This window comes from Anomalospiza imberbis, unplaced genomic scaffold (assembly GCF_031753505.1).
Source record: "Anomalospiza imberbis isolate Cuckoo-Finch-1a 21T00152 unplaced genomic scaffold, ASM3175350v1 scaffold_55, whole genome shotgun sequence".
Classification (NCBI taxonomy): domain Eukaryota; kingdom Metazoa; phylum Chordata; class Aves; order Passeriformes; family Viduidae; genus Anomalospiza; species Anomalospiza imberbis.
In genome coordinates this window covers 344,188-370,724 of record NW_027100162.1, presented here as the reverse complement: position 1 = coordinate 370,724, position 26,537 = coordinate 344,188, and the positions used below count along the sequence as shown (strand labels likewise).

The 26,537-nt window shown below is 50.6% G+C and overlaps 2 protein-coding genes and 1 long non-coding RNA gene across 4 annotated transcripts in view; all 3 read right to left on the bottom strand.

Annotated features, from left to right (window-relative positions):
* The window catches only part of LOC137467234 (uncharacterized), a 102,451-nt gene that overhangs the window by 19,518 nt on the left and 56,396 nt on the right, over positions 1–26,537 (bottom strand). The gene's annotated exons all lie outside the window — the stretch shown is intronic.
* Positions 6,160–13,910, bottom strand: LOC137467244 (hydrocephalus-inducing protein homolog). Its single transcript, XM_068178758.1, has 11 exons — positions 13,758–13,910; positions 12,679–12,815; positions 11,917–12,038; positions 11,651–11,829; positions 9,678–9,837; positions 9,401–9,573; positions 9,049–9,244; positions 8,274–8,373; positions 7,638–7,737; positions 6,984–7,152; positions 6,160–6,697 (listed from the first exon to the last, which is right to left on the bottom strand). Exons 1-11 carry the CDS (start codon positions 13,856–13,858, stop codon positions 6,455–6,457), a joined length of 1,680 nt encoding a protein of 559 aa, XP_068034859.1. The 5' UTR covers positions 13,859–13,910; the 3' UTR covers positions 6,160–6,454.
* On the bottom strand, positions 14,363–25,714 carry LOC137467243 (hydrocephalus-inducing protein-like). The gene is made up of 8 exons (XM_068178757.1): positions 25,707–25,714; positions 25,279–25,400; positions 23,664–23,877; positions 21,939–22,098; positions 20,463–20,666; positions 19,477–19,605; positions 15,341–15,518; positions 14,363–14,831 (listed from the first exon to the last, which is right to left on the bottom strand). The coding sequence occupies exons 1-8, from the start codon at positions 25,712–25,714 to the stop codon at positions 14,557–14,559; spliced, it is 1,290 nt and encodes a 429-aa protein (XP_068034858.1). The 3' UTR covers positions 14,363–14,556.

The window sequence follows — 26,537 nt, the reverse complement described above, 5'->3', positions numbered from 1 at the left end:
AAATCCCCCAAAGGCGCCGAGCCCGAGGCCGAGCCCGGGATCGGCTCCGGGGTGGCTCCGGGACCTCCGCGTTCGCTCCGGGCAGTTTTGGCCGCGGCCCCGGACGGGCCTGGGCAGGACCGGGAGGGACGAGGGAGGGCTCAGGAGGGCTCGGGGCATTTGGGGCTTTTTTGGGCTTTGGGGAATTGTGTTGGGAGTTTACGGGGAATTGTTGGGGTTTCCGAGGAGAATTATTGGGTTTGGGGGGAGGTTTTACTGGGATTTTGTGGGATTCTCTGGAATAATTTTTGGGTTTTATTGGGATTTTTAGGGGATTTGGAAGCATTTTATTGGAATTGTGGGGGCATTTAGTGGGATTCTTTGGGGATTTGGGTTTTTTAGGAATTTTAGTGGGGATTTGGGGGGGGTTGTGGGGCTTCTTGTGGCTTTGGAGACATTTTGGGGTGGGATTTCTGGGGCTTAATTGGGATTTTGTGGGCTTTTATTGGGATTTGGGGGTGTTCTAATGGGATTTTGTGAGATTTAATTGCGATTTTGTGGGGTTTATTGTTACTTTCAGGGGTTTAAAGGAGATTTTGGTGCCTCTCTACCCTTCCCTACACCCTGGGACAACTCCAAAGCCCCCGAAAATTCCACTAAAACCCCCCAAAATCCCCCAAAAATCCCAATAAAACCCTCCAAATCCCCAAAGAATCCCAGAAAATCCCAGTGAAACCCACCAAAATTAAAAAAAAAACTCGCAAAAATTTCAATAAACCCCCCAAAAAATAACCCCCCAAAACCCTAGAAAAATTCCCCAAAATCCAAAATCCTCAAATCCACAAAACCCTGCAAAGTCCCGTAACCCCCAAAACCCAGTAATCCTCTCCAAAATCCAATAATTCCCCCTAAACTCACAACAAAATCTGCCAAAACCCAAAAATGCCACCAAAATCCTCCCAAAATCCCCCCAGAGCCCCCCAGACTCACTGGGGGCCATCCTGGATCAGGGGGCACCTGCCGGTGGAACAGGAGCCACTTCAGGGGGCCCTCGGAGCTTTTGGGGAGGGGGCACCATGGGAGACCCCCCAAAAATGGGGGATGGGAACCTCTGCGCGGCTGCTCTTTACTTTTCTCAGCCCCGGTCCGCTCTCGAACGCCCGGCTTGGGCGTCTCAGCTTTTCGTTGGGGCCGGGGCTCGCCGCAGTTCCCGGGCGCTTTTCCTGCCGCGCTCTGGGGTGGGCTGTTGGCCACGCTTCGCCGTCAGCGCGAGGGAAGAAACAAAGAGGCAGGGAATTCGTCTAAATGCATCCGTGTGGCGGTTCGATGCTTTATTGGCTGCGAGAGCTGCGGTGGAAAAGCTGCAGCCGCTCCCCGCTTCGCACGGACGCAAATGGCCTCGAGCATGCCGAGGAGTGGGATGAAATAGGGAAGGGACAGGGCGCACGGGGAGCCCTCCCGCCCAATGGGTACAGACAGCACGGTGATGACGTGTACTGCAGCGACCAAAGGGAACACGGCAGGGGCGGACACGGGGCTTTGGGGTGAGTGGGACCATGAGAACGGGGAGACGGGCACGGAAACCGCACTAGGGGAAAACCCGGGGGATGCACGAGGGCACAAAGAACTGGAAAACTAACAAAGAAAAAACCCATAATTTGAACCCAAACCCAGGATGCAACAGTTCTTCAGCAGAAACTCCACAAGAACCAAAATATTCACTTACAACCAGCAAAACCCTCAAAATGCAATTTTGGACTCCCATCGGAATTTCACCAGGGAAATTTGTCCCTTTTCCTGAAGAACATCTGTCCCTTGGACAAAGGCAAATCACACCTGCAGAGTCTTCTTCAAGCGCTGAGGTTGAGGTGGACCTGGATGTGGCAGGTCGGTGCAAGGGACAGGATTCCTGCTTTTCCCCATAAAATCAGGTCTCTCCAGGGATTTTGCCCAGATTTTTAGTTACTGATGTCTGCCACCATTTAAAAGTAAACCGGTGGGAGAAATGAATCCCACTCCGCTGCCTCAAGAGAGATTGCAGGTTGGAGTTACAATTTACTGAAGAAGATTACTGTCAAAAACAGGTTAGAAACTGTTGTAAAACAGTTGATAATTGTTAAGCATGTACTGTTGGTTTGGTTATTATAGTGTAAATGGGGTTAAAAGGGGAGTTATAAGAAATATGGTGCTCAACTTACTGTATTACACCTAAAGTAAAGTGCATCCCACCAAGCGAAAACGAGCCAGCCTGGACAGAACTGTAAGGGCCAATCAGCGCCTTAACCTTCGTGCAAATGAAGGATCCCAACAGAAACCAAGCCAAAGGAACAAAAAACAGTATAAAAAGGGGGCATCCGCGTCGGTGGGACTGTGCCGCTCCACCTGGACCATCGGGAACATCGCTGCTCAAGAAAGGAAGATCCAGCACCAGCTCTGCAGCATCCTTGCTCAGGAACGCTCCTGCTCTACCCACGGGCCCCCTCTGCTTTAGGCCTTATCATAAATGCTGAAATCACTTTAGAACCGGGAGTGTGTTCCCGTTTTTAACAGTGTGTCAGTTAGACACCAAAAGGGAAAACCTGCATCAGCAGCAGCTGAAAACAAAGCTAGAATCTAAGCTGACACATTTCAGATTTTAATTTCTGGGCTTTAAAAGTCATTTGGCTCAACCCAGAACTCTATAAAGCAGTTTTGTCTCCTATTGAAAAAGTAAATATTGTCATTAGAACACATTTTTCCAGTGATGCAGCTGCTGTTAGACAACAAGGGGAAACATAAAGGCAGGCAGATTCCTTGCTCCTCTCTCATCTCAATAAATTTGCCACCATTAGGATAAATCATGAGAACACAAAATTATCTTCAAATTACATACGTAAAAAGATTTTTTTATTTATTCTTCCCAAGTTAATTTGTGAGGTTTTCATAAAAGACTGGAATTATGGTCTTTTCTATTCCAGATGGACAATGTTTTATTAGACTAATTCAAGACAAGGCTTCACTTTCAACTCGTAACACGTGGGAATGTCACATGAGAACCAAGAAGCAGATTCTGGCCAGAGCACTGGTTTGAACCTGCTTCGGGCTGGAGTCACCTGACCGAGTTCTTTTGGCGTGTATTTTGAGTGTCTTGCATTTAAACCATGCAAGAGCAAGTCAAAGGCAGGAATCATAGAAATAGCCACTAAATACATAAAGGTAACAGATTTATTTATAAAAACTGTGCTTTTCTAAGCGGAAAATCTTTTTAGGCTTTGGTCACAGATTATGCATGAACAATCCAGAACCTCCTGACTTCGTGAATTTGTATCTTGTGTATTTTGTCCTTGCCCACACTAGCTAGAAAATTAAGGAAAACATGCACAACCATTAAGAAAACACAGTGCAATTTAGGAACCATTCAAGAAAATCATGGTTAAACTGCCTATATGTTATATCCAGAGATGACCCAAACAATTGCTGCTGAAGAACTTACACCATTAATTTTATTACAAATTTTCAAAGGCAGGTGGAGTTGCTCTTCCTGCTCAAATAATTGAACAGGATTCTTGCTATTGGCAATTAAATTATTATTTGATTCCAGCTTAATATGCTTTCAGAGATTCATTATAGCTCTAAAACTGTAGAATACTGTGTGCTTTGTGGATGAAAAGACCAGAGAACTGTTAACAGTTCTAGGGATTTATGTCTACTGTGTCCTCTTGTCCTGTCACTGTTCGTCCGTGAGGAGAGCTCGATCCCCATCTTACTACAACCTCCTGCCAAGCTGGTGTAGAGAGTGACAACGTTCCCTGTTGCCCTGATTTTTAAAAGTGTTAAGTTTTCCTTTATAGTCCTTTTGAAAGTTTTAATGTTCTTTTAACAGTTTTCTACGCCTTCTGATGTTTGCATATTTCTACTGGAGTTCTCATACACTGTTCATGTAAATAATGATTGTTTTGCACTCTTCCTTGTTGGAGGAGAGAATTGATGGACTGTTAGTTTCACCAGTGTGGCTAGAAAGGTAGCAATTTCACCCTCCAATCCACTGTCACTTTTAGAATTCTATATATTGCAAAGTCAGAAATAAAATTGGTTCTTTTTCTCTTTTGAACTTACCAAGCTCCTGTGTACTCATTTCATGTCCAATAGCAACAGTTCCCCCTGGGCCTCCTTTGCTCAAGACTGAGCCCTCCCCAGCTCCCTTCATTCTCTCAGCCATTTCTCATCAGGCTTATTCTCTAGACCCTTAATCAACTTCCTTTCTCTTCTCTGGACCTGCTCCAGCACCTCAATGTCCTCCTGTGGATGACACCAAGCCGGACCTGCTGGAGGACAGGAAGGCTGCAGAGGGCCCCGGACAGGCTGGATCCACGGGCTGACACCACTGGCATGAGGTTAAACAGGACCAAGAGCCGGCTCGTACGCTTTGGCCACACTAATCAGCTGGGAAGCTGATGGACAAGGGCTGGACCTGAGCCCAGGTGTGCCCAGGTGGGCAAGAAGGCCAATAGCACCAGGCCTGTCTCAGCGATAGTGTAGCCATCAGGACCAGGGCAGTGATTGTCCTTCTGTGCTGGGCACTGGTGAGGCCACACCTCGAGGGCTGTGTCCCTCTCTGAGCCCCTCAATAATAATTAAAGTTTCTCTAGCTTTATTCATTATTTGCCTCCTTTCCCTGCCCGGCTGTGACTGGAACTACACCGAAGGGAAGGTGCCTGCAGCCGAGGGAAGGCTGTGGTTGGGTATCTGGTTCTGTTTGTCGTTGCTGTTGTTTGTTTGCCTAGTTGTACATACTGGTAAAGAACTGCTGCTCCTTTTTCCCATATCTTTGTCCGAAAGCCCCTTAATTTCAATATTATAATAATTTGGAGGGAAGGGGGTCCCATTCTCCATTCCAGAGAGGTCCGGCAGACACCTGTCTTTCAAACCAAGACAAGCTGATAATTAACAATTTATTAACAATTGTTTATTAACAGTTAACTGGGAGGCAGGACTCGGCAATCAGGGTAAAGGGAATGCCGAGGGGATTGTCCTTGGGGTGTCTGCCCGTGATGTCAATGTAGAGCTGCTCCTCACATGTCCCCTCCTGCTCGGCGAGGCATTCCACTGTGATCTTCTGCTGGCCCCAGGGATCGATGGAGCCGGAGCAGGGGGACACCGTGAACATGCCAACATTGAGGGGACTCTGCAGAAAAAGTTCCAGGAGAGGCTGACGGCTAATAGCTGTGCCTCGAGCACCCCACAAAGAGTATGTCCTGCCTTGGCCTCCAGCTGGGCCCAAGCACCCAGTCCCAGGGCAGGGAAGGATGACTCCACGGCCCAAAGGCAGCCCCAGGCTGAGAGCAACAAGCCAAGAGGAGCTGCAAGCCTGTCCCAAGTGGCAGAGAGAAAGGAGTTTGAGTGTGAAGACTGAAGGTGGTAGCTGTGATCCTTCAACCTCCAGAGGTAACACAGGAGAGCAGAAATAGCTGTGAGAAATGATGGGAGGGAACTGGGAAGAAGAAAAAGCAATGTTGTCTGAGCTCTGTGGACTGGGAGTTCAGTGGGGGATGTTTTTGCTTCTGTGGTGTCCACAGACCTGTGCTGGCTTGCAGCTACCAAACACAGGACCTGCTCCCCTCTGTTGACCCCACAACTCCAGGTCAGAGGCAGAGTACAGGACTGCCAGGGGGACTGAGCAGATACTGGACTCCATCCTGCAGACCATGTCCCACCCTATGGCGACGAGCCCCCAGCCCGGGCACAGCGGCATCTTCTCACATCCCCTGCAGCAGCACTGCTGGGGAGCAGGAGCCACCCACCTGTGTTGTGCAGCTCGATTTCCTTCTCGCCGAGCGCTTTGCAGATTCCTCTTGCTTTGAACTGAGGGGAGAAAGCAGAGGTATCTGTGGATATTCTCAGTTCAGTCAGAGAGAAAAGGAGACATTTCTACCAGGCTGGGCCTGGGAGAGAGTTGGAAAAGAACGTAAATAATTCTCTATCTCTCTTGTTGTTCACATTGTTATATATATATATGTTCTGCCATCGTGTGTCGTTCACTGTGCACCAATGGTGTGAGGTGTTTTTACTTTAAGACCAATGAAATTGGTCCGCACGATGTTCTCTATAAACAGAGCGGTGCATTTGAAATAAATCAGTTTTCTTCTCGCCTTCTGAACTGGAGTTCTTTCATTCCCGTCCTGCCTCAACAGCGACAGGTATCTGTCATGCTGAGCTCCCCTACCTTCCTCTGAGGCCAAAGCTGGCCTTCTTCCTCACAGAGGAAAGCCTTCGTGCTCCTGATGGCTCCCAGAGAGCAGCCTGCAGCTCCCAGTGCTGGACAGAGCAGCTCTATCACCAGCTTCATACTACACATGGGGATACCGAGGTGGTTTTTTGCTCCCTCTCCCCAGGCCAGGGATGCAAATGGACGATAGCCCAGGTCTCCTGGCTGCCTGCCACACTGCAGCCGTGGGGTGGTGCCTCCTCACACAGGAAGGGTGGTGCAGGGCTTCTCCTACCTTTTGCTTTCCAATGCGGATGCCTTCTTAGGTGCTCGGCGGATGTGGAATTTGAAGCTGAGCATGCCTTTGTTCTCCAGCACGACAGTCTGGGTCTTCTTGGTGCCCTTGATCACGGCTCCGAAGTCGATGGGTGAGGCAGGCTCAATGCTGTACTTGCTGTACACAGCTTTCGCCGACACCCTCACTGGGACGTCGGCGAGAGCCTGGCCTCTTCCACCTGAGCTGGCATCTATCACCTGCGTCCACAGGAAGGGTGGTAACCAAAGCAAAGAGGCCAGCCTCTACCCCAGCCCCCAGCCTCCACCCCAGGCCTCCATCCCTTTACCCCTCCCTGTTTAAGCACCTCCTCCAGAGTCAGATTCTCAGCTCCACTTCGGAAGCCTCCCAAATGGTTTTGAAAGCCTTTGTTTGTGTATGTAGGAGAGAGGATTCTCCAGTTAAAGGCCTCCTTCCATTAGACACCTATCCTGTTTACGCTCCCAGAACACCGTGTGATAACGCAGCCTGGCCCAGGCAGCTCACCTGGCAGTACAGGATGGGCTTGTTCTTGAGGACGATTTCACTTTTGGGGTGGAAGAGCATCTCAATATTCACACTAGGCTGGGAGGCAGTCAGCATGCCTGACTGAGGCTCAACAGTGAAGTAGGATGCCAAGTTTTGCATCCTGGGACCTGCACCCTTCACTGTGAAACTGGGGAGAAAGGGAAGGAATGGAGATCTCTGCAGTTAAAAGTATAGGTGCCACCAGCACAGCCAGGACTTTGCATAGGACCAGAAAAAAAGAAAGGGAGAGTCCAGCTCTGCTCAGGGAATCCTGGATCTTGACAGAGAGTGCAGACAATCACGAGGTTGCTGCAAGAAATCTTGGCACTGAAAGTTTTCCTTCACTCCTTTACAAAGTCTCAGAAAGAGAAAGGAGGTGACCGTCAAAGAAAGGCAATGCATCTCAGCATTTCAGTGGCTGAAATGTTGGGGCTTTCCTTTGGGCGCCAGCTGAGCTGTGCAGAACTGTTGGTTTGGGGCTGGATTCTCTGGTAAAAGAATTGATATTAGAGAGCCCAGGGTTTGTATTTACCACGAGGCAGCCAGCATGGAAACAGGTTCTAGCCATTCACAGAGGGAGAATTCAGGCCTGGGAACCTGAGGAAATGCTCACTACCAGGCAGCTGGACTCACCTGTACCCAACGTTGTATACCCCTTCGTTCGTTAAAATCACGACTTTCTTCACATTATCCCGGACATTAATGGTTCCAAATTCCAAGCTTCCATCTGGAGCTGCAGAAAACCCACAGAGTGAGGTCAAACATGGTATTTGTGAGCTGCTGCAGAATACACCAGGTCACAAACTACACGGCGGTCTCGGCACAAAACCCTTTTCAGCAAGTTTCCGTTCTTGGAAGTGTTTTCCAGCTACTTGTCTGCCCTTTCTCTTCCCACTCAAACTATCTGCAGGCTCAGTAGCTAAGGAGCCCGGCTCCCATTTCCTCGCTTCCGAGCACAAATCCAATTACTTTAGATGCTGTGCTGAGCCTGAGGGGGTTGCCAACTGCCTGTTCACGTCACTGTTGTTTCAGAGCCCCCAGATCCAATCTGCACAGGAAGCTGCACACTTCAAAGTTCAGAGGGGAGAGACTTAAGGCTGTCAGTGTCCTGACAATGCTTTATGCCACACAGCTTGCAGGGTATGTGCTTTATGTACCCATGCCATCCTTGCATGCTGTCCCATCCCATCCCATCCCATCCCAGTGCTTTGGTCACCCAAAGGTAATGCAGTGCACCTGGACTGCTTTGTTTGGGAGGCATCCACTGACCTTCAGGCATCTCGATGCTCAGAGAAACATCATAGACCTCTGCAGAGATTTTGATGTTTTCAGCCTGAACAACCCCCAGGATGTTTTCTGTATCTGAAACCTGAGGCAGCAAGAAACAAACACTGTTCAGATGATTCTTTTGGTAGACAGCCTGTAAGTCCTTGTCTCTGCTGGCTGCTTCCCCTGTGGCTTCCCTGGCTTCACAAGCGTTGGAGGACTCCCAAGCTTTGCTAACCTGTTCATCTCATGGGCTGCCCCAGCAGGATTCTGCTGCAATAAAAAACCCTATCAGCCCAGCTCTGCACTCTACAGCAGGGAATGCTCTCTTGGAGAGGCACAGAGATGTAAGAACAACCACAAAAAGTGTGACGTGTCTCAGAGCAGGTGGCATTGACAACCCTCTCCAATCACTTAGCACCTTCTTTGAAATGCGGCCCCTAAACCATGGAGAACAAAATCCCAGGGGGAGAGTTTGCTGCACTATGCAAGAGCTTCAGACAAAGTCCAATGTGGAGATCACGCTGCAGGCTGCACAAGCAAACAACAACCTTCAAGCACCCACAGGGCAAGGTTGTGGAACAGGCTCAGGGTGCAGCGTCTGGTTATCTGGGGGGACGTGGATGCACTGCACGTTCTGCAAACGCTGTGTAGAGGCAGAAGTTGGGGTCACAGCACCCTTGTTTCTGTCAGGTGCAGCTCTTCCTGACCCTGCCCCCAGCAGCACACGGCTGCTCACTGTGCCCTGCTCTGCCAGGCAGGGCACAGCCCCTCTCACCTCTAGTCGGAGGGTCTTCTCAATGATGCCAATCTGCCCGGCCTCGAAATGCACTGTTACTTCAAACTCTGAGCGGGGATCGATGGTGCCGTTATCTTGGGACAAGGAGAAGCCCTCAACGTCATCCAGCCCACTGAGCTGCCAGGCCACGGGCAGCAGGGTGTTGTTTCTCAGGAGCAAGGTCCTGCTGTCAGTCCTGCAGAGACAGGAAGGCACTTGGCATCAGCTGCTGGATGGCCACACCAGCCTCGCCACTGTATGCACCTTGGAGCAGCTCCATCCACACCCTGGAAACCAGAGTCAAACGTTTTCTCTTTGTCACAAGTCTTGGAGTGCCTGTGGGATGACTGACCTGTACCGAAATAGCTTGTCAAAAGACAGCTCCAGGGGGCTGACCTCCAGCTTCACGTGCACCCCATGGCAGCACAGGCTGAAGACCACTGGGTCCGGGTTCTTCCCAATGCTGCAGATGAGTTTGTCTTCCAGCAAGCCAGGGGAAGTGGGGTATGCCCAAATGGTCAGCTCCTGGAGCCAGCCCCACAGGAAGAAATCAAAGAGCTCTGTGTGAGAACAGGAGAAGCAGCCCCTGGGCACTTCTACGGTGCCTGCCCTGCCTGCCCTTCTCCTACCTGCTTCTCCTTTGGTTTCAGTGCCATGCTGGGAGGGTCCAAAAGGAACGTCTCTGCTCCCCCAGCATTCTCAAAGGAGAACTGGACCTCTATGTCCGCGGGGGAGTTGTTGAGGATGGTTAAATTCTCCGAGTTGCCGGGACAGTTCTTGGCCTTGTACCTGTCCACAAAAGGGGAAAAGGCTGCAGAGCAGACTGTTGCCTTTGCCACACAGCAAGGAGAGCACCATGTGTGCCGGATCGGTCCGTGTCTCACAAACGGGACGGGACCCTGACTGGTCACAGACTTAGGATTTATTATCTGTCTGTATCATACAAACAAGAAGCAAGAGGCACAGGAAAATAACAACATCCATGTAAACACAGATCACAGATAAGATGGCAGCTTATGTAAAGCCTTTATCTACATATTCTTTGAACCAACAGCATAAAAGAAAAGGTCTAAAGTCATTATACTCTAACCAATTAGAAAAGGACCCACGTGGGTTTAACATTAACAAAAGGACTTCTATGAACCTCAAACAATACACAATAATTTATAATTTAAGATGGAAACTTTTTCTATATTTGCAAAGCATATATCTAGGACTTTTCACATCTTGAGCTAAGAGTAAGTTCTTGTTCTTTCTTGTTCCTTATGAGAAATATAAATGTATTTACTCGGTTCTTAACTTCCTAGCTTTCTCATGAGAAGGTTTAGAAATTTCCTAGCTTTTCTCAGCTTTATGTCTACTTTCTGGGGCCTTTCTGCACTTTCTAAAGTCTTTTACCTTTTAATATTCCTACACGTGTGCACCCAAGGAAGTGATGCTGCAAGACCCTGCTCTAACAAACAAGTGAGGGAAATGGATCCCAGTCAGGGGCATGGGCGTGTGCTCATCCTTGCCCTACTCTGATGCCTTCCCCTGGACTTGGTGCCTCCAGCCCAGAAGCCTGATGATGCTCAGGCCACTGCAAGAGTTTTTATTACAATGTAAATTCAAAGGTGCCTAGAAAAATAACACTACACCAGGCACGTGGGTTCTTTCCCCTTCTTTTTTGAGGGGCCTTCCCTGCAGGGTCCCTAAAGAAAGGCTTTTGAAAAAAGAGTTTAGCTAATTTCTTTCATAAAAGTCATGAAACTGCTGTGGATTTTATGGGTTAGCTCAAAGTCTGAGAAGGCATCAATTCCCAAGAGGAAGTGAGGCAAAAAGATAACAAATGATCCTTCTCTCAGGTGTGGAAACCACTTTGGAGTGAAAGGGTTAAAGAGGCAAAGAGAAATCCCAGACCATCCATCAGTCTGGCTAAAGATTGTCTGTTTTCTAAACTATTTTGATTTCATTTACTTGGGTTGTCAAAATAGCCCTAGCCCTCCAGAGCTCCCATGGAGACAAGAACTAATGTTAAATGTCATTAAAAAGAAGTGACAGTAAAATAGAAATACACAATAGCTTCAATGACAAGTGTTCAGGCAGACTTTATCCAGCAGTGAGGATGCAAGGTTTTTTACATTTTACAGGAAAATGTAATTCCTGCTGTACGTTACCCCCAACACCTATTGGCAGGTCAATAATAAAATCTTATTAATAATGAGAGATTAATGAAAGGTTTACAAAACCATCTACAGAATGATTGCTCAATCAGGCTACCTGCAGAGCTCAAAGCACTTCAAAAACCACCATAAAGTTCATTTCCTAAGGGGTGAAGCTGAGACGTGGAGGGGGACAGAAGCTGCCCCCCAAGTCACCTTTGGACTGGCAGCAGCTTGCAGCTCTGGCCACCAAGGCGGCCACCAAGGCACCCACTGGGTAGGCAGAGCAGCTCCTCCAAGGCTCATTTGCCTCTTGTCTGCTCAAGTTGACACATCTGTGGTCCTTCAAACCCATGTGTCTCCCAGCACTCTGCCGGGGACTGCCCTGGGTTGTGCCACCAGGACAGCCTGTCTCTCCAGGCGTGTCCACAAAAGTACAAGGCCCAGCAGGGAGCACATACCACTCTCTTGATTTCCCACACAGCAGTGGCCCAAAGTGGAATCGCTTTGTGCTCTCAACATATTCCTTGAAGATGACTTCATCTTCCTTCACGGTTTTCCTCCACTGTGGAAACACCACCCTGGGCACTTCCAACACAGTGGCGCGGAGGCGGATGTGAGACGTGGGGCCTTTTGTCACCTGGAGAAGGACAGAGAATTCAGTGGAGGGTGCAGGTGACATGTGCTGCTGTGCCCAGCCTGCTGCCTGCCCCAAGAGCTGTGGCACCTCTATGGGCAGCAGCACATCCACGTCACCCTGCGGCCAGCGGGCACTTTCAAAGCACACGTCAAACGCCGTGGTGTGGCTGGGGGGCAGGCTCTTCATCAGGCCCAGGTCCACGCTGAAACCTGGAACAGATGAAAACAAAGCAGCTGAGATACACGAGGAACACGAAATGTGCCATGAGCACGTTAAGGCCTTACAGGTGTCCTGGCTGAGAGGTCTGGGGAAAGCCCCACGCCGTGCTGTGACCTGGATAAAAACCTGGAGTGCACCTGAACACCCCTCAGACACAGTGAGCCACTGTGATGGAAGCGCAGCCTTGCCTCAAGGCCTCTTCTGGAAGCCTCTTTTGATCCACCAGAGGATCTCACAGGCTGTTTCCTCAATAAAGGCTGACCACAAGTGCTGTGACACTGTGAACTCCAAACAAAGCATTTCCAAAACACAGCAGACCCCACTGGTTGCCAAAACAAGCCCACAGAGTGCCCAAAGAAGCTTGATGCTCGTGGGAGCCAAGGGCAGAAGATGCTGAGAGGTCACCAGGGTGATGAGCCCATCTGGCCCCTGCACTGAAGCGTTAGGGCAATCACAGGCAGGCCAGGAGAGGTCCCTGGGCATGGCTGGCCAGGAGAGTTCTGCTTCTAGAGCTCCCAGCAGGGGCACTGAGAAGAAAAAGCTCAAAAACCTCCCCAGGTTAGTGGCTTCAGCTAATCTGTCTGAGACACCTCCTTCAAGGCCACAGGAAGGGTCTCCAGCACTGCTTACCTGTGTCCTGCAGGACAGATTCATTGACCTGGAAGGACACTGGCATCTGCCCAGGGTTGCTGATCTCCAGAGTGCTTCTCCCAGTGAAACCCTTTAGGACAGTGCCCATGTCCAGAACATACTCGGGCAGCTCAACTCTGCAAGGAGGAGTAAGGACAGTCCTTAAACCACAGCCTGGCTGCATGTCCAAGAGGACAGCCATATTTAAAGTGGCTATTTCTTTATTCACTGCTGTAAAAACTCAGCTCAAGCCCATGAAACCCATGGCCTGACCACCTGGCAAAGAGTTTGGGAAGCCAGGAGGAATACAGGTGCTAGGTTGTATCAGCTACTAATGGTACCTGAAAATAAAATTATTTAAAATGGCCACAGCTGCTCTGCCATGAAAAACCAGCACAGGTGAGTCCACTGGTCCTCCACTGCTCTCAGTGAAACTGCTTAGCCTGGTGTACAGCCTGAGCCTGAAATTGTTTTGGGCCTAGGAATATGATTTGCCTGCAGAGGAAATCTCCATTGTTCTGCAACCAGATCGCATGATCTGTTCTGCAGAGCTTCTGCTTCCTGAATTGAAGCCTCTGGTGCTTGTGCTGCATCATGATGGTGCAAAGGGACCCACCAAGTTACCTAGATAAGTCCTGCCATCCCACCAGGATTCAAACCGTCTGATTTTGGGGTTTTAAAGGGTTTGCTGACATGTGTGGTTCCCTTCTCCTTTTGTTGAGTGTGCTCTGTTAGTTGGAACCAAGACATCAGCTGGGAGCTGTCTGTTTCAGAGCTAGCCAGCAGGGACAGAATTTATGCTGTCTGGAAGGGCGTGAAGGTCTGCACTGGGTCCCCCAGCTCCAGGGACAGAACCCCACACCTGTGGGGAGCTGAGCAGTCCAAAGCTCAGCGTGGTGCTGGGGAAGGGAGGACACTTTGCTGCTCCCACGTAGCGTGTCACAGCCACCGGGACCAGACCCTTTCTGGAGTCCAGGCTATTCCCAGCTCTGCAGGCCCAAGGAGCTCTCAGGAGAAGGGGACACGGCTGGGTGCTCCCCACGGGGTACCTGGAGATGGGGATGGGAGTCCCTACTCACTTGACAAGACTCTGGCACAGCTGCTTGTCAGGGAACCTGCTCTTCGGGGGATGGCTTGTGAGCTTTTTCTGCAGCTCCAGAGCAGCCTTCTCTATCAGCATCCTCACCGTATTCACCTGCAGCTGAGGGCTTGGCTGAGGAAAGGGAAGACAGTGGCTGCTTAGCAAAGGTCCTTCCCAAGGCCCAGCTTGCACCTGAGAAAGGATCCCACCCTGCTCCAGTTGAGAGGGGGTGTGGGGTCCTCCTGTCTGGCTGCTCAGTGTCTGTGACACCTCCTGCTCTCTTAGGCAGGACCTCATCTCCAGGGAAGTAACTCCAGCATCTTTGCCTGCCCAGACACTGTTAGCAAAGCTGCTCTGGCCAGGCAGACAGACCAGCCAGGAACCTTCCAGAGCTCCAGACACTGGCCTGCCCCCAGCCAGTACCAAGGCAGCTTGGACAAAAACTGTCTTGAAAGGGAACCAGGACCAAGCTGGTGCCTCCTGGAGATGAGCACCGCCAGCACAGCCCCAGGGCACAATTAGGCAGCTGCTGTTAAGGTCTGTAACTCTGGCAGGGCTTGGGTTGGGACCAACAAACTCCCCAGCAATGACCTGCATCTCCTTCAAGACACCATCCCTGGAGCATGGCCCTCAGGACCTCTCCCTGGGGTAGCCAGGAAGCTGGTGCAGCCCCAGAAGAGACCATGACCAGAGTGGCAGCCCTAGGGGCAATGCTGAGGTGACACAAGGTTGTAGGTGGGCAGGGAGGTCCCAGGTGCCATCAGGGCACCGGGAAGGTGCTGTGGGCTGCAAGGGGCTCAGGTGACACGGGGAGGGTGGCGTGTGCCAAACGGGGCTGCAGCTGTTCTTACTACAGTGCCAGAGCCGAGCACACGGGGCTTCAGGTCCTGAGTCTTTGGATCCCGAGTCACCGAGGTCTGAGTCTTTGGAGTCTGAGTTGTCAGGGTCTGAGATTTCAAGGTCTCAGTCTTCAGGCTCTGAGTCTTCTGAACAACTTTTGATTTATTCCTCTGACTGTACTGTTGCAGGTGTTTTACATGCTGTTTCAGTGGCTTCTCATCTTTTTCATTTTCTGAAGGAAGAAAACATCCACAAAGAGAAGTGTGAGCAAAGTGCCAGTCCCATTTAAGCTGGCAAGTCCCCACCTCCCAACATTGGTTTCTTCCAGAAAGAAGCCCTCAAGCCATCTACGGGAAGTGGATGCTGCTGCTGCTGCTCTCTGAATCCTCACGTTCTCTCCCTCCCCACAGAGGAGCATCTCGTCCCCTGCAATGTCACACAAATCCAACCCTGCCTGAAGCCCTGCCAGCCCCTCTTACAGCTTTCCCAAGCCCTTCAGTCTAGCCGTCATCCTTCAGGACCCTGCCAGATGTGCTGGCAAGCTCTGCAGGATGGTTCCTGGGACAAAGCCCACAGGGGATCCTCTGCTCAAGACTCATGAAGCAACCAGGGGGCTTGACTTGGTCTGGGAGTCCTGCAACCCTCCAGGCTCGGTGGAGGTTGGCATGAGCTGCCCCATGGGCATTTGGTAGGGAACAAAACCAGAGGGGCCCTTCCTGGGGGCAGACAGGCAGTGCCCACCTTTGGCGTTCCAGGGCAGGTTCACAGTGATCATGGGAAAGGACGCTTCTCCTTTCAGGAGGATATTTTTTGGGTCCAGGTCACCCACTTTAAGCTGATAAATCCTGCTGAAAGCTCCTGGTAATCCCGGCATGTAAGAGAATTTCAGCACTTGCTTCTCGCCAGGTGCAATGGAGCCCTGCAGGGACAGGAGAAGAGGGAGGGAATGCATCAGAGTGTTTGATGGGAGATGGCTCAGGGGACAGACAGGCTGAGGACACAGAGTCTCATCTAGAAGAAACCATCAGACCACATCACCTGTGTGATAAATGCATTAGAGTGCTGGCTTTCACAACTGTTAGAGTAAATACTACGTGGTTTATAATGCTGACTTTTGTAAAAGAAGTTTTGCTAAAGTTTAGAGTTCTTTTAATGCGAATGTTGTGTTGTGATACCAATGTTGGTGAAGAGTTGTTGTAATATTAACATTTAACATTTATATAATGTTAAATTATAACATATATATAATATATTTTTTATAACATATATTAAAAGTATATAACACACATAGATACAAATTATATCATATTAGTTTATAACATATATATAATATTAAATTTGACATTTAATAGTGAAGGAATGGAAACCTGTTGAATATGTTGAAAAGTAACAAATGACCACCACTAGGACAACTGCACATGCTCCATAAAGGTGGGACAGAGGAGGAACTATGTTAAAATTTTTGAATATATATAACCATTTGTAAATATGTATTAGGCTGATGCAATACCCAGGGGATATAAGGGGTGCTGCTGTGTGCACTGGTGTGCCTCTGGCTGCAGCTAAGCTGTTAACCCTCTTAAAGCTGTTAGCTAAGCTAACCCAGCGCTGTTACTTCTGCTTTATTGACTTTGTCCCCTAGTGTCCCTTATTAAATTTTCTTTAAATTTTAACTGGGGAGTGGCTGTTGTTTCTCACAGCTTCCACCTTCCTTGTGCCCAAAAGGTCAAGCCTCCGACCCCGGGGTGCCGTGTGTTCTCCCCAGGGCTCACAAGGCTGCAGCCCCAGCACAGCCTGATGCCAGCACAGCTCTGCTGCTAATGGGCTTTGCCCTCTGCCAGCAAGAGCCTGCCTCATCAAAAAAAGGCTCTTCTGCTGCTGCTGGGGAAGAGAAGTCCCTGCTCTCAGCAGGGCCAGCAGCTCCTCTCGTCCCGTGTAGGAGACAGGCATGCAGAAATGGCAAAGCCAATTGGCTTCCTCTTCCCACTGCAAGGAGGGACAAAGGCAGGAGTGCTGCTTCGGCTCAAAGACATCCAGGCAGGACGGAGAAGCTTGGGCAGTGGTGGGATGCTGCTAATCTTTCTCCTTGCTCTTCCAGCCCCGCTGCTCCCTGGCCCCCTCACTGCCCCACAAAGCCGCTGCACAGCAGCAAAGCTGGAGGAGGCAGGGAGCAGCAAGCCTAGCAAGGGACACGTAAGTGGTGCTCAGCTGGCAGTGGGGAGGCAGGGCCAAGGACAATGTCCTGTGTGATCACACAGCCTGGCTAAGGTGACCCTCAGAAACGCTCCAGTGCCAGCACAGACTGAGACCTCAGCCGTCGGGGTCCCCAGAGTGACTGTGAGGAACCAATTAGATTTTTAGTTATGCCTCAGCATCTGCTATAAATCCATTTTCTGACATGGGGTGAAAAATTACTGTAGAGGCTGTCCACGTGCTGGGAGCCCTAACACATCCCACGTGTAAAGGAGGCTGCTGGCAGACAATGCAGGCAGGCTCCGTGTCTGGGGGGCTGCAAGCGACCTCCCCCTTGGAGGCGGGCAGACCCCGAGCCCAGGAGAACTTTGCCCACCCGACCAAGTCTTCCTAAAAGGGCTGAGTTATGGGAGTGTGAAAAACACGTTCACTCTACTGTGAAGATTTAAAAAGTTTAATAAAGGACAATAAGAGATAAAGACCCCAGAGCAAAGGTTATTACAGGCGGGTGCCTGTTCTCTTTGGGGATCCCCCTTAAATACCTTTGCCCTTACATCAGCCTGCTGCATATTCATAACCCTTATGCATATCCATAAACTAGTTTACATTTTCCAGGAACTATTTTACATGGCCCCTCCTTGGGTCTGCATTTTTAGGGCATGCGTGTTCCTTGGCTGGGGTTTGGCTCCTTCTCTTTATCCCTTCCAGTTCGGGCCTTGGTCCTCACTGCCTTCTGAGGATGAGTGCTGATGGTTGGCAGATCTGTACAGGTGTCCTCATCCTGTGTTCAGTGGATGTTATCCCATCCAAGCAGGCATTTTAACACAAGCATAGCTATTTCACTACTATGTCTAAGCTTAAGTAGCAGCAGAAATACAAACTACATCTTTGTAAGAGAGTGACTTTAACACCACACATATAAAATCCATTTAAATATGTGGTATTCACATTCTCTGAACAGAGAGAGACATGATTCTCTCTCCCAGGATTTTTCCTGGAAGTTGTGAGACACAGTGAGAAAGCTCAGAGAAAGAAGAAAACAATTCTATTTGCTGCCCCTGTTGTTTGGCATGTGTGGAATGTGTTATGGAAATTGTTTAGCAAGGAGGGATTTGTTAATTAGACACCGGTGATGGTTGTTTGGATTGATTGGCCAGTTGGGCCAAAGCTGTGTCGTGACTGTCTGGAGACAGCCACGGGGTTTTCTTTAGTATCTTTTTACTATGATATAGTTCTAGTACAATATAGTATAAGATGATAGAATAGAGCAATTATTCAGCCTTCTACAACACAGAGTCAGAGCGCGTTACTCCCCGCACGCGGGGGTCGCGCTCGATATTAATATTTGCGAAAAGCCAATATTATAATTTGTATCTGTAACAGGAGGAATCTTAGCACATAAAAGCAGCTACCACTGACAGTTTTCCCCTGCCATTTTTGGTTATTTTTTATTGGGCTGGGAGCACCTGGAGGGCCAGGCTCCCTGCAGAGCCACTTCTTCCCTGTCTGTCTACCCTGCTGTCGCCGCTTCCCCGCTCGCCACGGCAAGCTGGCGCTCCGCTGACTCCAAGAAAAACATGAAAATGGATTTTATATGTGTCATGTTCAAGCAACTTTGTTGTAAAGATATCGTTTTTATATCTGTTGTTAATTAAGCTTGGTGAAATAGCTGATTTAAGTGTGCTTGGGTTAAAATGCCTGCTTGGATGGGATAGCATACGATGAACATATGAAGGCACCTGCTACAGATCTACCAACTATCAGCACTCACCGTCTTGCAGACAGCGTGGGCCAGGGCCAAAACTGAAGACGATGACAAAAAAGGACTGAAACCACAGCCAAGGAATCCACACGCTCCAATAAGGGCAGATCCAAGGAGGAGCCATGCTAAGCAACTCTTAGAACATGTAAACTAGTTTAGGGAAAAAGTTTCCTATGCATTAGAGTCTATGAATATGCAACAGGCTGATGTAAGGGAAAAGGTGCTTAAGGGGGATCCCTGAAGGTAACAGGGTGCTCTTGGCTGAGTGCCAAGATGCACCCGGCTGTAATAACCTTTGCTCTAAGGTCCTTGTCTCCCATTGTCCTTTATTAACCTTTTTACACGTTCACAGGAGAGTGAACGTGTTTTTCACAGCGCGGCTGGCAGCACACTTGCTCCATCTGCCCAGCAGGACGCCGACAGAGCCTCCCAGGGTTCCAGCGGTAACGCTCTGTCCCTGTCCTCTGTTACTCTCTCCGTTTCTCATTTTCTCTCTCTGCTCTCTCTTCTATCCCTTTCTGGTCAGGACCATACCCTCTCTTTATCAATACACAATTTTCAGATATAGTACTTGCTGCGTTTGTGCCTTATTTTTGTCCGAGAAATCTGCCAAAAAGAATTCTCCTCTACTCCCCTGACAGCAGGACAGGACAGTGACCAACACACTCGTGCCTCCTGCCGGTGTCTGCCTCTGACAGCAGAGCCACCCACCAGCCACGGCCGTGGGGGAGTCTATCAGGAGAGCCCTTGTTTGACCTTCTCTGCCCCCAGCAGAAATTGCTTACAGCCCTCTCTCTCTCATGGCTGGGTTTGTGTTTTCCCCTCTGACTTCTTTCCCCCTTTCCCCGCCCCTCTTTTTTCCCTTTAACACTCTCCTGGGCCACCTGGCACAGGGCTGGGGTCGGTCACTTGTGCTACTTACAGTGGTGGGCTTGACCAGAAACACGCCAGGCAGATGCTGGCTTGCAGGGCTAGGGTTTAGCACCCACTTGAATTCAATCCTGCCAGTGTTCTCCAGGGTGACCGTGCTGTGACCAATTTCGTTAAACATCTGGAGAGAAGGCACAGGAGCGGGAAGTTACAGACCCAGGCCTGCTGCTGGGAACCTCCTTCCTCTCTCCTGGGGTTGGAAGCAGACACATCGTGGGAGCAGGGACCAGGGAGGAGATGGGGGCACTTGGGAACCTGGGGAACCCCCAGGCACAGGGCACCTGCACAGGACCAGGGAGCTCTGGCAGCACACAGAGGTGTGGTAACAACCATGTGAGGGCCAGCAATGAATGAACCAGGGGACACAGGCCCTCTGCACTCTGAGGGGTCACCAACAGCCAGGAGAAACAGAGACAGCACCGAGGCATTCCAGGAGAAAAGGCACCTGCATGCAAGTATTGGCAAGCAACACACATGCAACAAGGGAGTCACACAGGGCTACACAGACAGGGCCAGCAGCTGGAAATATCTGTGGGCTTTCAACTGGAAAAGAGTGAAGAGGGGATTATTCTGGGACAGTCTCTCCAGCTATAGTGACTGCAAGCCCAACTTCTTCCCTGGATTATCTGTGGATCAAGCAAGAGCTTTGGACAAGAGCATCTCCTTGGGGGTCAGGCTTGAGGCGTGGATCAGCAGAGGGATGTCTCAGGGACACACCCCTCAGAGCACCCCCACTGGGACCCTGCCTGGCCCAGGAGGCACTGTTAGGTACCCTGAAAAAGAGGCATTCCCAACATTTTTGGAGATGGCCATTCTAAACCAGCTTGGATGCCGGGTGTGTCCCTCAAAGGTTGAACTTCCAAGCCCCAGAGCCAACAAAGGGGCTGGGAAGGGGAGGGAGCCCTGGGCCGAGGTGGGCAGGAACCCGCTGGCCGTGGTTCTAGGGCAAGGAGCTGTGCCAGGGGCCGTGTGTGGTACCTGAGAGCCACAGTTGATCTCCTGGAGGCTCAGGGAGTAGCTGACGCGTGAGGCGATCAGCCCCACCTCGTAGGTGGGGCCTCCCTCCACGTGGCACAGCGCCTTCACACTGCCGAGGACGTCGCGGTGGCCGGAGAAGCTGAAGGAGACCTTCTGGCTCTGTCCTGGCTGCAGCACACCTGACAGCGGCAGGATGCTGAAAGCCTGGATGGAGGACAGCAGAGACTGAGGTGTTGAGCACGGACATGGATGCAGAAGAGCATCTTGGAGCAAAGTGCAGCTGTAGCCAGAGGGGCCTATTCCCCAAACACAGCCGGAATCACCCTGATCTCATCCTGCTTCCGTGCCACTGACCAGTGGAGGGACCATGGGGAAAATCTTCTCCCATACTCACGGATCAATGCAATAACTAATACACTACATTAAAGTGAACCGGGATGTCTCCTGGCAGTAGAAATTCTCTCTGATGCACAGCTTGCCTTTAAAAAGCATTTCTTACTGCTTTTAGAAAAGGAGGAGACTCAGAGTGAGAGCTCTTGGAGCTGAGCAAAGGACTCCAGCCCAGCTCATCTGGCTCCTGAGGCTTCTCCCCTCTCTCTCTGATTTATAGCCTGCTTTCTCCAGGTGCCTCAGCAAAAGCTCCTGCACAAATTTCCTATGGACCACCTGATGAGGTCCAGGGGGAGCAAAGCCCTCCACAGGTGCTGCACAGCATCCTTGGGCAGCCCTACATGTCCTGCACGGCCTCTCCAACAACCAGTGGCTTCAGCAGCACTTGGTGATGGGCCTGGAGGGACGTGAGGCCCCTCTGTGGGCAGTGCTGAGGGCCACCAGTGGGAGTGGGAGCTACAGCCCTGCTTGCCACACTGACAGTGGGCAAGTGAGACAGATTCCCTCTTCTCCGCTTCCAGGGGAGCGTGCGGTACATCCACGGAGGACGCGATTCCTGCCAACCCTAGTGGGAGGTGAGGGGCTTCAGGAGCTTGTGGCAGCACCTGAAAAACAAGCCATTTTCTACGCCAGGAGCAAGAGACAGCCACGTGGCAAAGCCTCGGTTTGTAAGACAGCTTCAGGGCCACCAGTGCAATACCAGCTCTCGGGTGAAAGCAGAGACCTGGAAACAGGTAGTCTGGCTGGGCTGGGAAGAGGGTACATGGAGATCAGGACTCAGCACTGCTTGCTCTGGGAAGGAAGCTGGAGGTCTTACCATCATGATGCAGATAAAAGCCTCATCTTACATTGTGACGAAAACCAGGCCAAAAAAAAATCCCACACTCAACACAGGTCTGTAGGATCTGAGCAGGCTTCTCCAAGGAAAACTGTCCTGTTTCTCCCTCCCACACACCCCATACCCAGCCACAGGCACTGCCAGGGCACAGGACAGCAGGGCAGCAAAAGGGGAGGTCAGCACGAGGGTGACTTGGTGGTGGCAAGCTGGGGAGGCAACACAAGCAGTAGGTGTACAAGAAAATCTACCTCTGCTCCTAAAGACTGGGCAAAATCCTGCACTTCTTTCAGGGCTCTGCCTGCCTCCTCCTTTCTAATCTTGAATCTCCTTTTATATGCCGAGCAATCCAAAGAGGTTCTCTGCTCCTTTGGTGGCTGGGGTTTGAATTTAGGTGGGTAAAGCTCATATCTGGAAAACAACAGAACTGTGAACAGGGACCTGCAGTGGGAGGGAGGAAGGGACACCTGCACGAGCAGCTCCTGGTCAGGATGCAGCCCCTGGGTGGGTGCTGGCCCGTTGAACTGAGAAATGGTTTGATCCAGCCCTTCCCACTCCAGGCTGGAGCAGGTCTGTTCTAAAGGCAGCCCAGGGATGACACTGAGGGAACAGTGGTGCAGCAGCTGCAACTGCTTGCATTGAGCAACTAGAGAGGACAGGGATTAACACCTTGTGGGGATGCAAAAAGCACAGTGGGAGAGGGAAAGACAGAGAAGGAAAGCAGAAAGGTGAGATTTGAGGTACCGAGGGGCAGACCCAGCCAGTGACGAGCCAGCCCAGCAAACCCCAGGGCCCAACGCCAGAAACTCTGCAGCTCCACCAGGTATTTATCAGGAATGTTTCCCTGACAGTGCTGGGGGGCTTGGTTGACATTTTCCAACACTCCCAGGTGACTCAGGTCACATTCCCCATTTTAAATTGAAGCAGGTGCTCGGGGCAACTCTACTTGTGTTTCTAATGGCACGTGAGGGACACAGTCGAGCCGTGCCTGCCTGTCACCCTGCTGAGCTGCAAGTGCTCCCCACACAGCCAAACACGACCTGGGTGCTCCATTCCCAGACAGGCATTCAGGGCCTGTAATGACCTGCTCCCCAAAGAATCACTGCCTTTAGCTTTGTGGCTTGTTACCTAAGGCTGGGTTTCATTTCTGGATGAGGGGCAGTCTCACCATAACCCCCAAGAGATCCCTAATCATCTCTTCCACTGTCTTTAGTTTTAATGAATGGTTTGAAGCAACTTCCCAGGACTATGGTGCCCAGACAACGACATTTTTCACTCTAAAGCAGAAACTCTTTGGGAGGCAGGGATAGGAGATGATGTGATGAACAAGTCCTGCTGTCAAGCAGTTCAGAACCCATAAGGGACATGTTGCAGGGGAAAAGTCAAAATGAGTAACAAGTGTCACAAAAAAAGGGAGTGAAGAATGAAAGCTGACCCCTAGGAAAGAAATCGTTCTGCCAGTAAAGGAGTTGTCTCAGAAAAGAAGGAAAGGGAAGGTAACAAGATGTTCAGCATCAGCTCAGGCACCAGGTAGCTCTTTCTCTGGTGTTGGGACTTTCTGGGCATCCTCCAGCACAATGCAAGGGAGGAAGGCAAGGAGCAGAGAGCAGCTCCTGCAGAGAGGACCCATCCCAAAGCAGAGGGGCCAGAAGGGCCTCCAGCAGCACTGTGGGAGCTGGGACTAGGAGCCTTCATCAAGGTGGACATTGCCTCAGGCCACAGAGGTCTGAGAAAGCAGCTTTCACCCCAGCTTTCCTTCCCAGGGGAACCACTGTGGGGGCTAGGCAGCACCAAATTGGTGGAAAACCTCTTCCCTGAGCATCCAGCCTCACCATGGCTGGTCAGTGTTATTTGAGCAAGGAAAAGCCAGAAGCTGACAGACTTGTCAGCTCCTAGGCAAACAGCTTTGTTCTTTGCCAAGTACAAACAGGGCACCAGGAAGAAGAGCTTCAGGGAGAGGGCAAAGGTGCACATACCCCAGCTTGTCCACCGGACGCAGTGACCAGCGGTACTTGACGGGAAGAGAGCTGCAGCTGGTCATCTCCAGAGAGCGCACTTCTTCAGTGCCACCCGCAAACGCCAGGGTGCTGGGCTGGATTTGGAGATTCGGGAAGTGGGCTTCTCCCCGAAGGGCGATGTGGGACACCGAGGAGGTGTCAGTGAGGCAACAGGTCTTGGTGTGGAGAGAGCCTAGGAAAAGGACACAAATGTCCATTTAGGCACCAATTATGGCATGACTCCTGGTGTGAGTATCCTGGTAGGATGAAAGTGTGATTGGACTTTAGCTCTTTATTATCTGAACTACAGCTCACCAAGAAGCTGCACGAGGAGTTAATAATCACTTAGCTCCCTTCGACACCGATTCCAGACTGTAGCCTTGAAAATGCCCACTCTTAGCCCTGCTGAACACTGCAAGCTTGTCTCTCTCTGATGGGGAGGAGCTCCCTCACCTGCCCCAAACCAGCACCAGTTATCTCTCAGTGATGAGTGTGCACCCAGACCGAGCATTTACTCTGAGAATTCAAGCTGCAAAATTCCCTGTAAAGGCTGCCAACACTCCCACCGTTTTCAAGATACATAAACAGCGAGTCAACATGAGTTCACATCCATGCTGGCCACTGTGATTACTGTTGCTTTTCTTGTTTAATTTATTCAAAAGGCAACGTAACAAGTGCCTCAGCGGTGATGCAGGGTGGGGAAGAATCAGCTCACAAAAGGTAATTAGTTTTCTTAAAAAGTTCATTAACTTCGTTGTTACGGGGTTAGGGTTTGAGTGAATTTTCCCCTTGGTCTGGGAAGGGGGATAGGGGTTTTGGGGGGTTTTGGCTGTGGGGATGGGCTTTTCCATTCAGGGTTTTTTGGGAGCTGTGCTGTGATGCCGTGGGCGGTTGTGAAGTCGGACTTGAGGTTCAGCAGGGAGGAGACCTTCCCTTCCTTCTGCTCGGGGATTGAAGGTCGGCCGCGTGCTGCTGCAGGAGGTTGTGTGCTTGGCCCCGGGACTGCCCTGGCTGCGGCTCAGCACCGGGATCCAACCTGTCTTCCTTTCCCTTTCCCTTTCCACTTTCCCCTTTCCCCTTGCCTTGCCTTCCTGCCTTGTCTCCTTCCTGCCTTCCCTGCCCTGCCAGAGCCCACAGCTCCTCCTGCCTGTGATCATAACTACACCAAAGGGGAAAACCAGTACTTGGTGGGTTGGAAGCTTCTGTTATCGTGCTGTTGTTTGTGCCAATATATTCTAGTAAAGAACTGTTATTCCTTTTCCCATATTTTTTCCTGGAAGCCCTGTGATTTCAAAGGTGTAGTAATTTGGAGGGAAGAGGTCATCTTTCCATTCCAGGAAGTTTCCCGCCTTCCTTGGCAGACATCTGTCTTTTAAACCAGGACAGGGACACCAGAAAACACTGACTTTCTATTTCTTGGTTCTATTTGATCCCACAATGGCAAAAGGCTACCTGAGGCACCAGCAGCCCTGGAGTTCACACCCTGAAGAGGCTGCTGTGGCAGACCATGAGTGAGGGATGCTTTTACGTTCCAGTGCTCCATTTTGGAACGCACAGATGCCCCACGCTGTGTCCAAGCCCAGGGAGCACTCACCAGAGGAGGTGTCCTTGAAGTAGAGCTTCTTGAAGTGTGTTGAAGAGCTTGTTGAAGTGTGTTGAAGTCTTGAAGTCTTGAAGAGCTTGTTGAAGTGTGAACTCCGTCTGGTGACACACCCCCTGCCATGGCGAGCACAGAGGAGGAAATGGCTTGGTTAAAGGGAATTAAAGCAAAGAGGAAATGGCTTGGTTAAAGGGAATTAAAGCAAAGTCTTGGCTGTCGTGGCTTGGGGGTGTAAAACCTGGTGTCAGGGCAGGTTTCAAATCAGCACACCGCCATGTGCTCAGCACAGTGCCCGTGTGGACAGGAGGCAGCTAAAGCCAAGCGGCCAGCAGCCAACAGCCACTGATGGGGCTTTGGGCACAGGGCAGGCAGGAAAAGCCCCCGGGTTGCTGGTGGTCCCATGAAGGACCCTGAACACACACCCAGACATGGTTCCGTGCCTCAGTTTCCCCATCTGTAAGGTGATGGACATAAAGGTGTCCCCACAAACCTCTGTAACCAGCCTTTCCTGCTTTGCTACTTCCTAGCTGGAACTGGTGCTCCCATGGAGGAGCTTTCTCCGGAGCTTTTGACCCACACAATCATTACAGACAGAGTTTTGAGACATGAAGCCAGGGGAGCCCCAAACACCCTCTGAAAAGAGCAGCAACAGTTCTACACAGCGGACAGATGAATCCTAGAGGAAAGGACCAGCTTGTCACCAGTGCACCAGCTGGCACAGCCAAGAGCAATAGCTTAAACAGCCAAACAAGGGTGTCCTGAATCTAGCACACCACCTCACCTGTCCTTGAGCTCAGCAGACAGGCTCCAGAAGTCACCAACATCCACTGAAATCAGCACTTGAAGCTGCACAACACTCACGAGTTTATTTCATGGCTGATGCCAATCAATGCCCACTGTGTCTTTTGGTTAAAAATCAAGAACTGTGCCTTCTGTTGTATTCACAGGACTGCCACTGGCTCTGCTCTGCACCTCTCAACAGAGGCACAGGCCCTTGCTCAAGGAGAAAGCTGCTTATGTAATAAAACCCCATGACCAATCTGGGGGAGGGACAGAGGAGAATCAATTATTTGATGGTGAAAGGTTCCCTCTTGATTTCCAAAGTAAAAAAGCAGCACTTTTCCTCCAAAACCAAAGCCAGCATACTTGTTTCTCTACTGTGGGCAGACCTACTCACCACTTTTCTCTTGCTAAGTAATAACTTTCTTTTTCTTAATCCCTGTCCTTTATCTCATTGGTGTAATCCACTGCAG

Excerpts from the sequence above, each read along its gene's own strand:
- LOC137467244 (XM_068178758.1), bottom strand. The coding sequence starts at position 13,858 with ATGCTGATAGAGAAGGCTGCTCTGGAGCTGCAGAAAAAGCTCACAAGC. Across the intron at positions 9,574-9,677 it reads TGAAACCAAAGGAGAAGCAG|GAGCTGACCATTTGGGCATA; the intron begins GTAGGAGAAGGG and ends GGCTGGCTCCAG. Across the intron at positions 6,698-6,983 it reads AGCCCATCCTGTACTGCCAG|GTGATAGATGCCAGCTCAGG; the intron begins GTGAGCTGCCTG and ends CTGTGGACGCAG.
- LOC137467243 (XM_068178757.1), bottom strand. Across the intron at positions 20,667-21,938 it reads CCCAGTCTTTAGGAGCAGAG|GCTTTCAGCATCCTGCCGCT; the intron begins GTAGATTTTCTT and ends TCCTCCATCCAG. Across the intron at positions 14,832-15,340 it reads CCTGCCCTGGAACGCCAAAG|AAAATGAAAAAGATGAGAAG; the intron begins GTGGGCACTGCC and ends TTCTTCCTTCAG.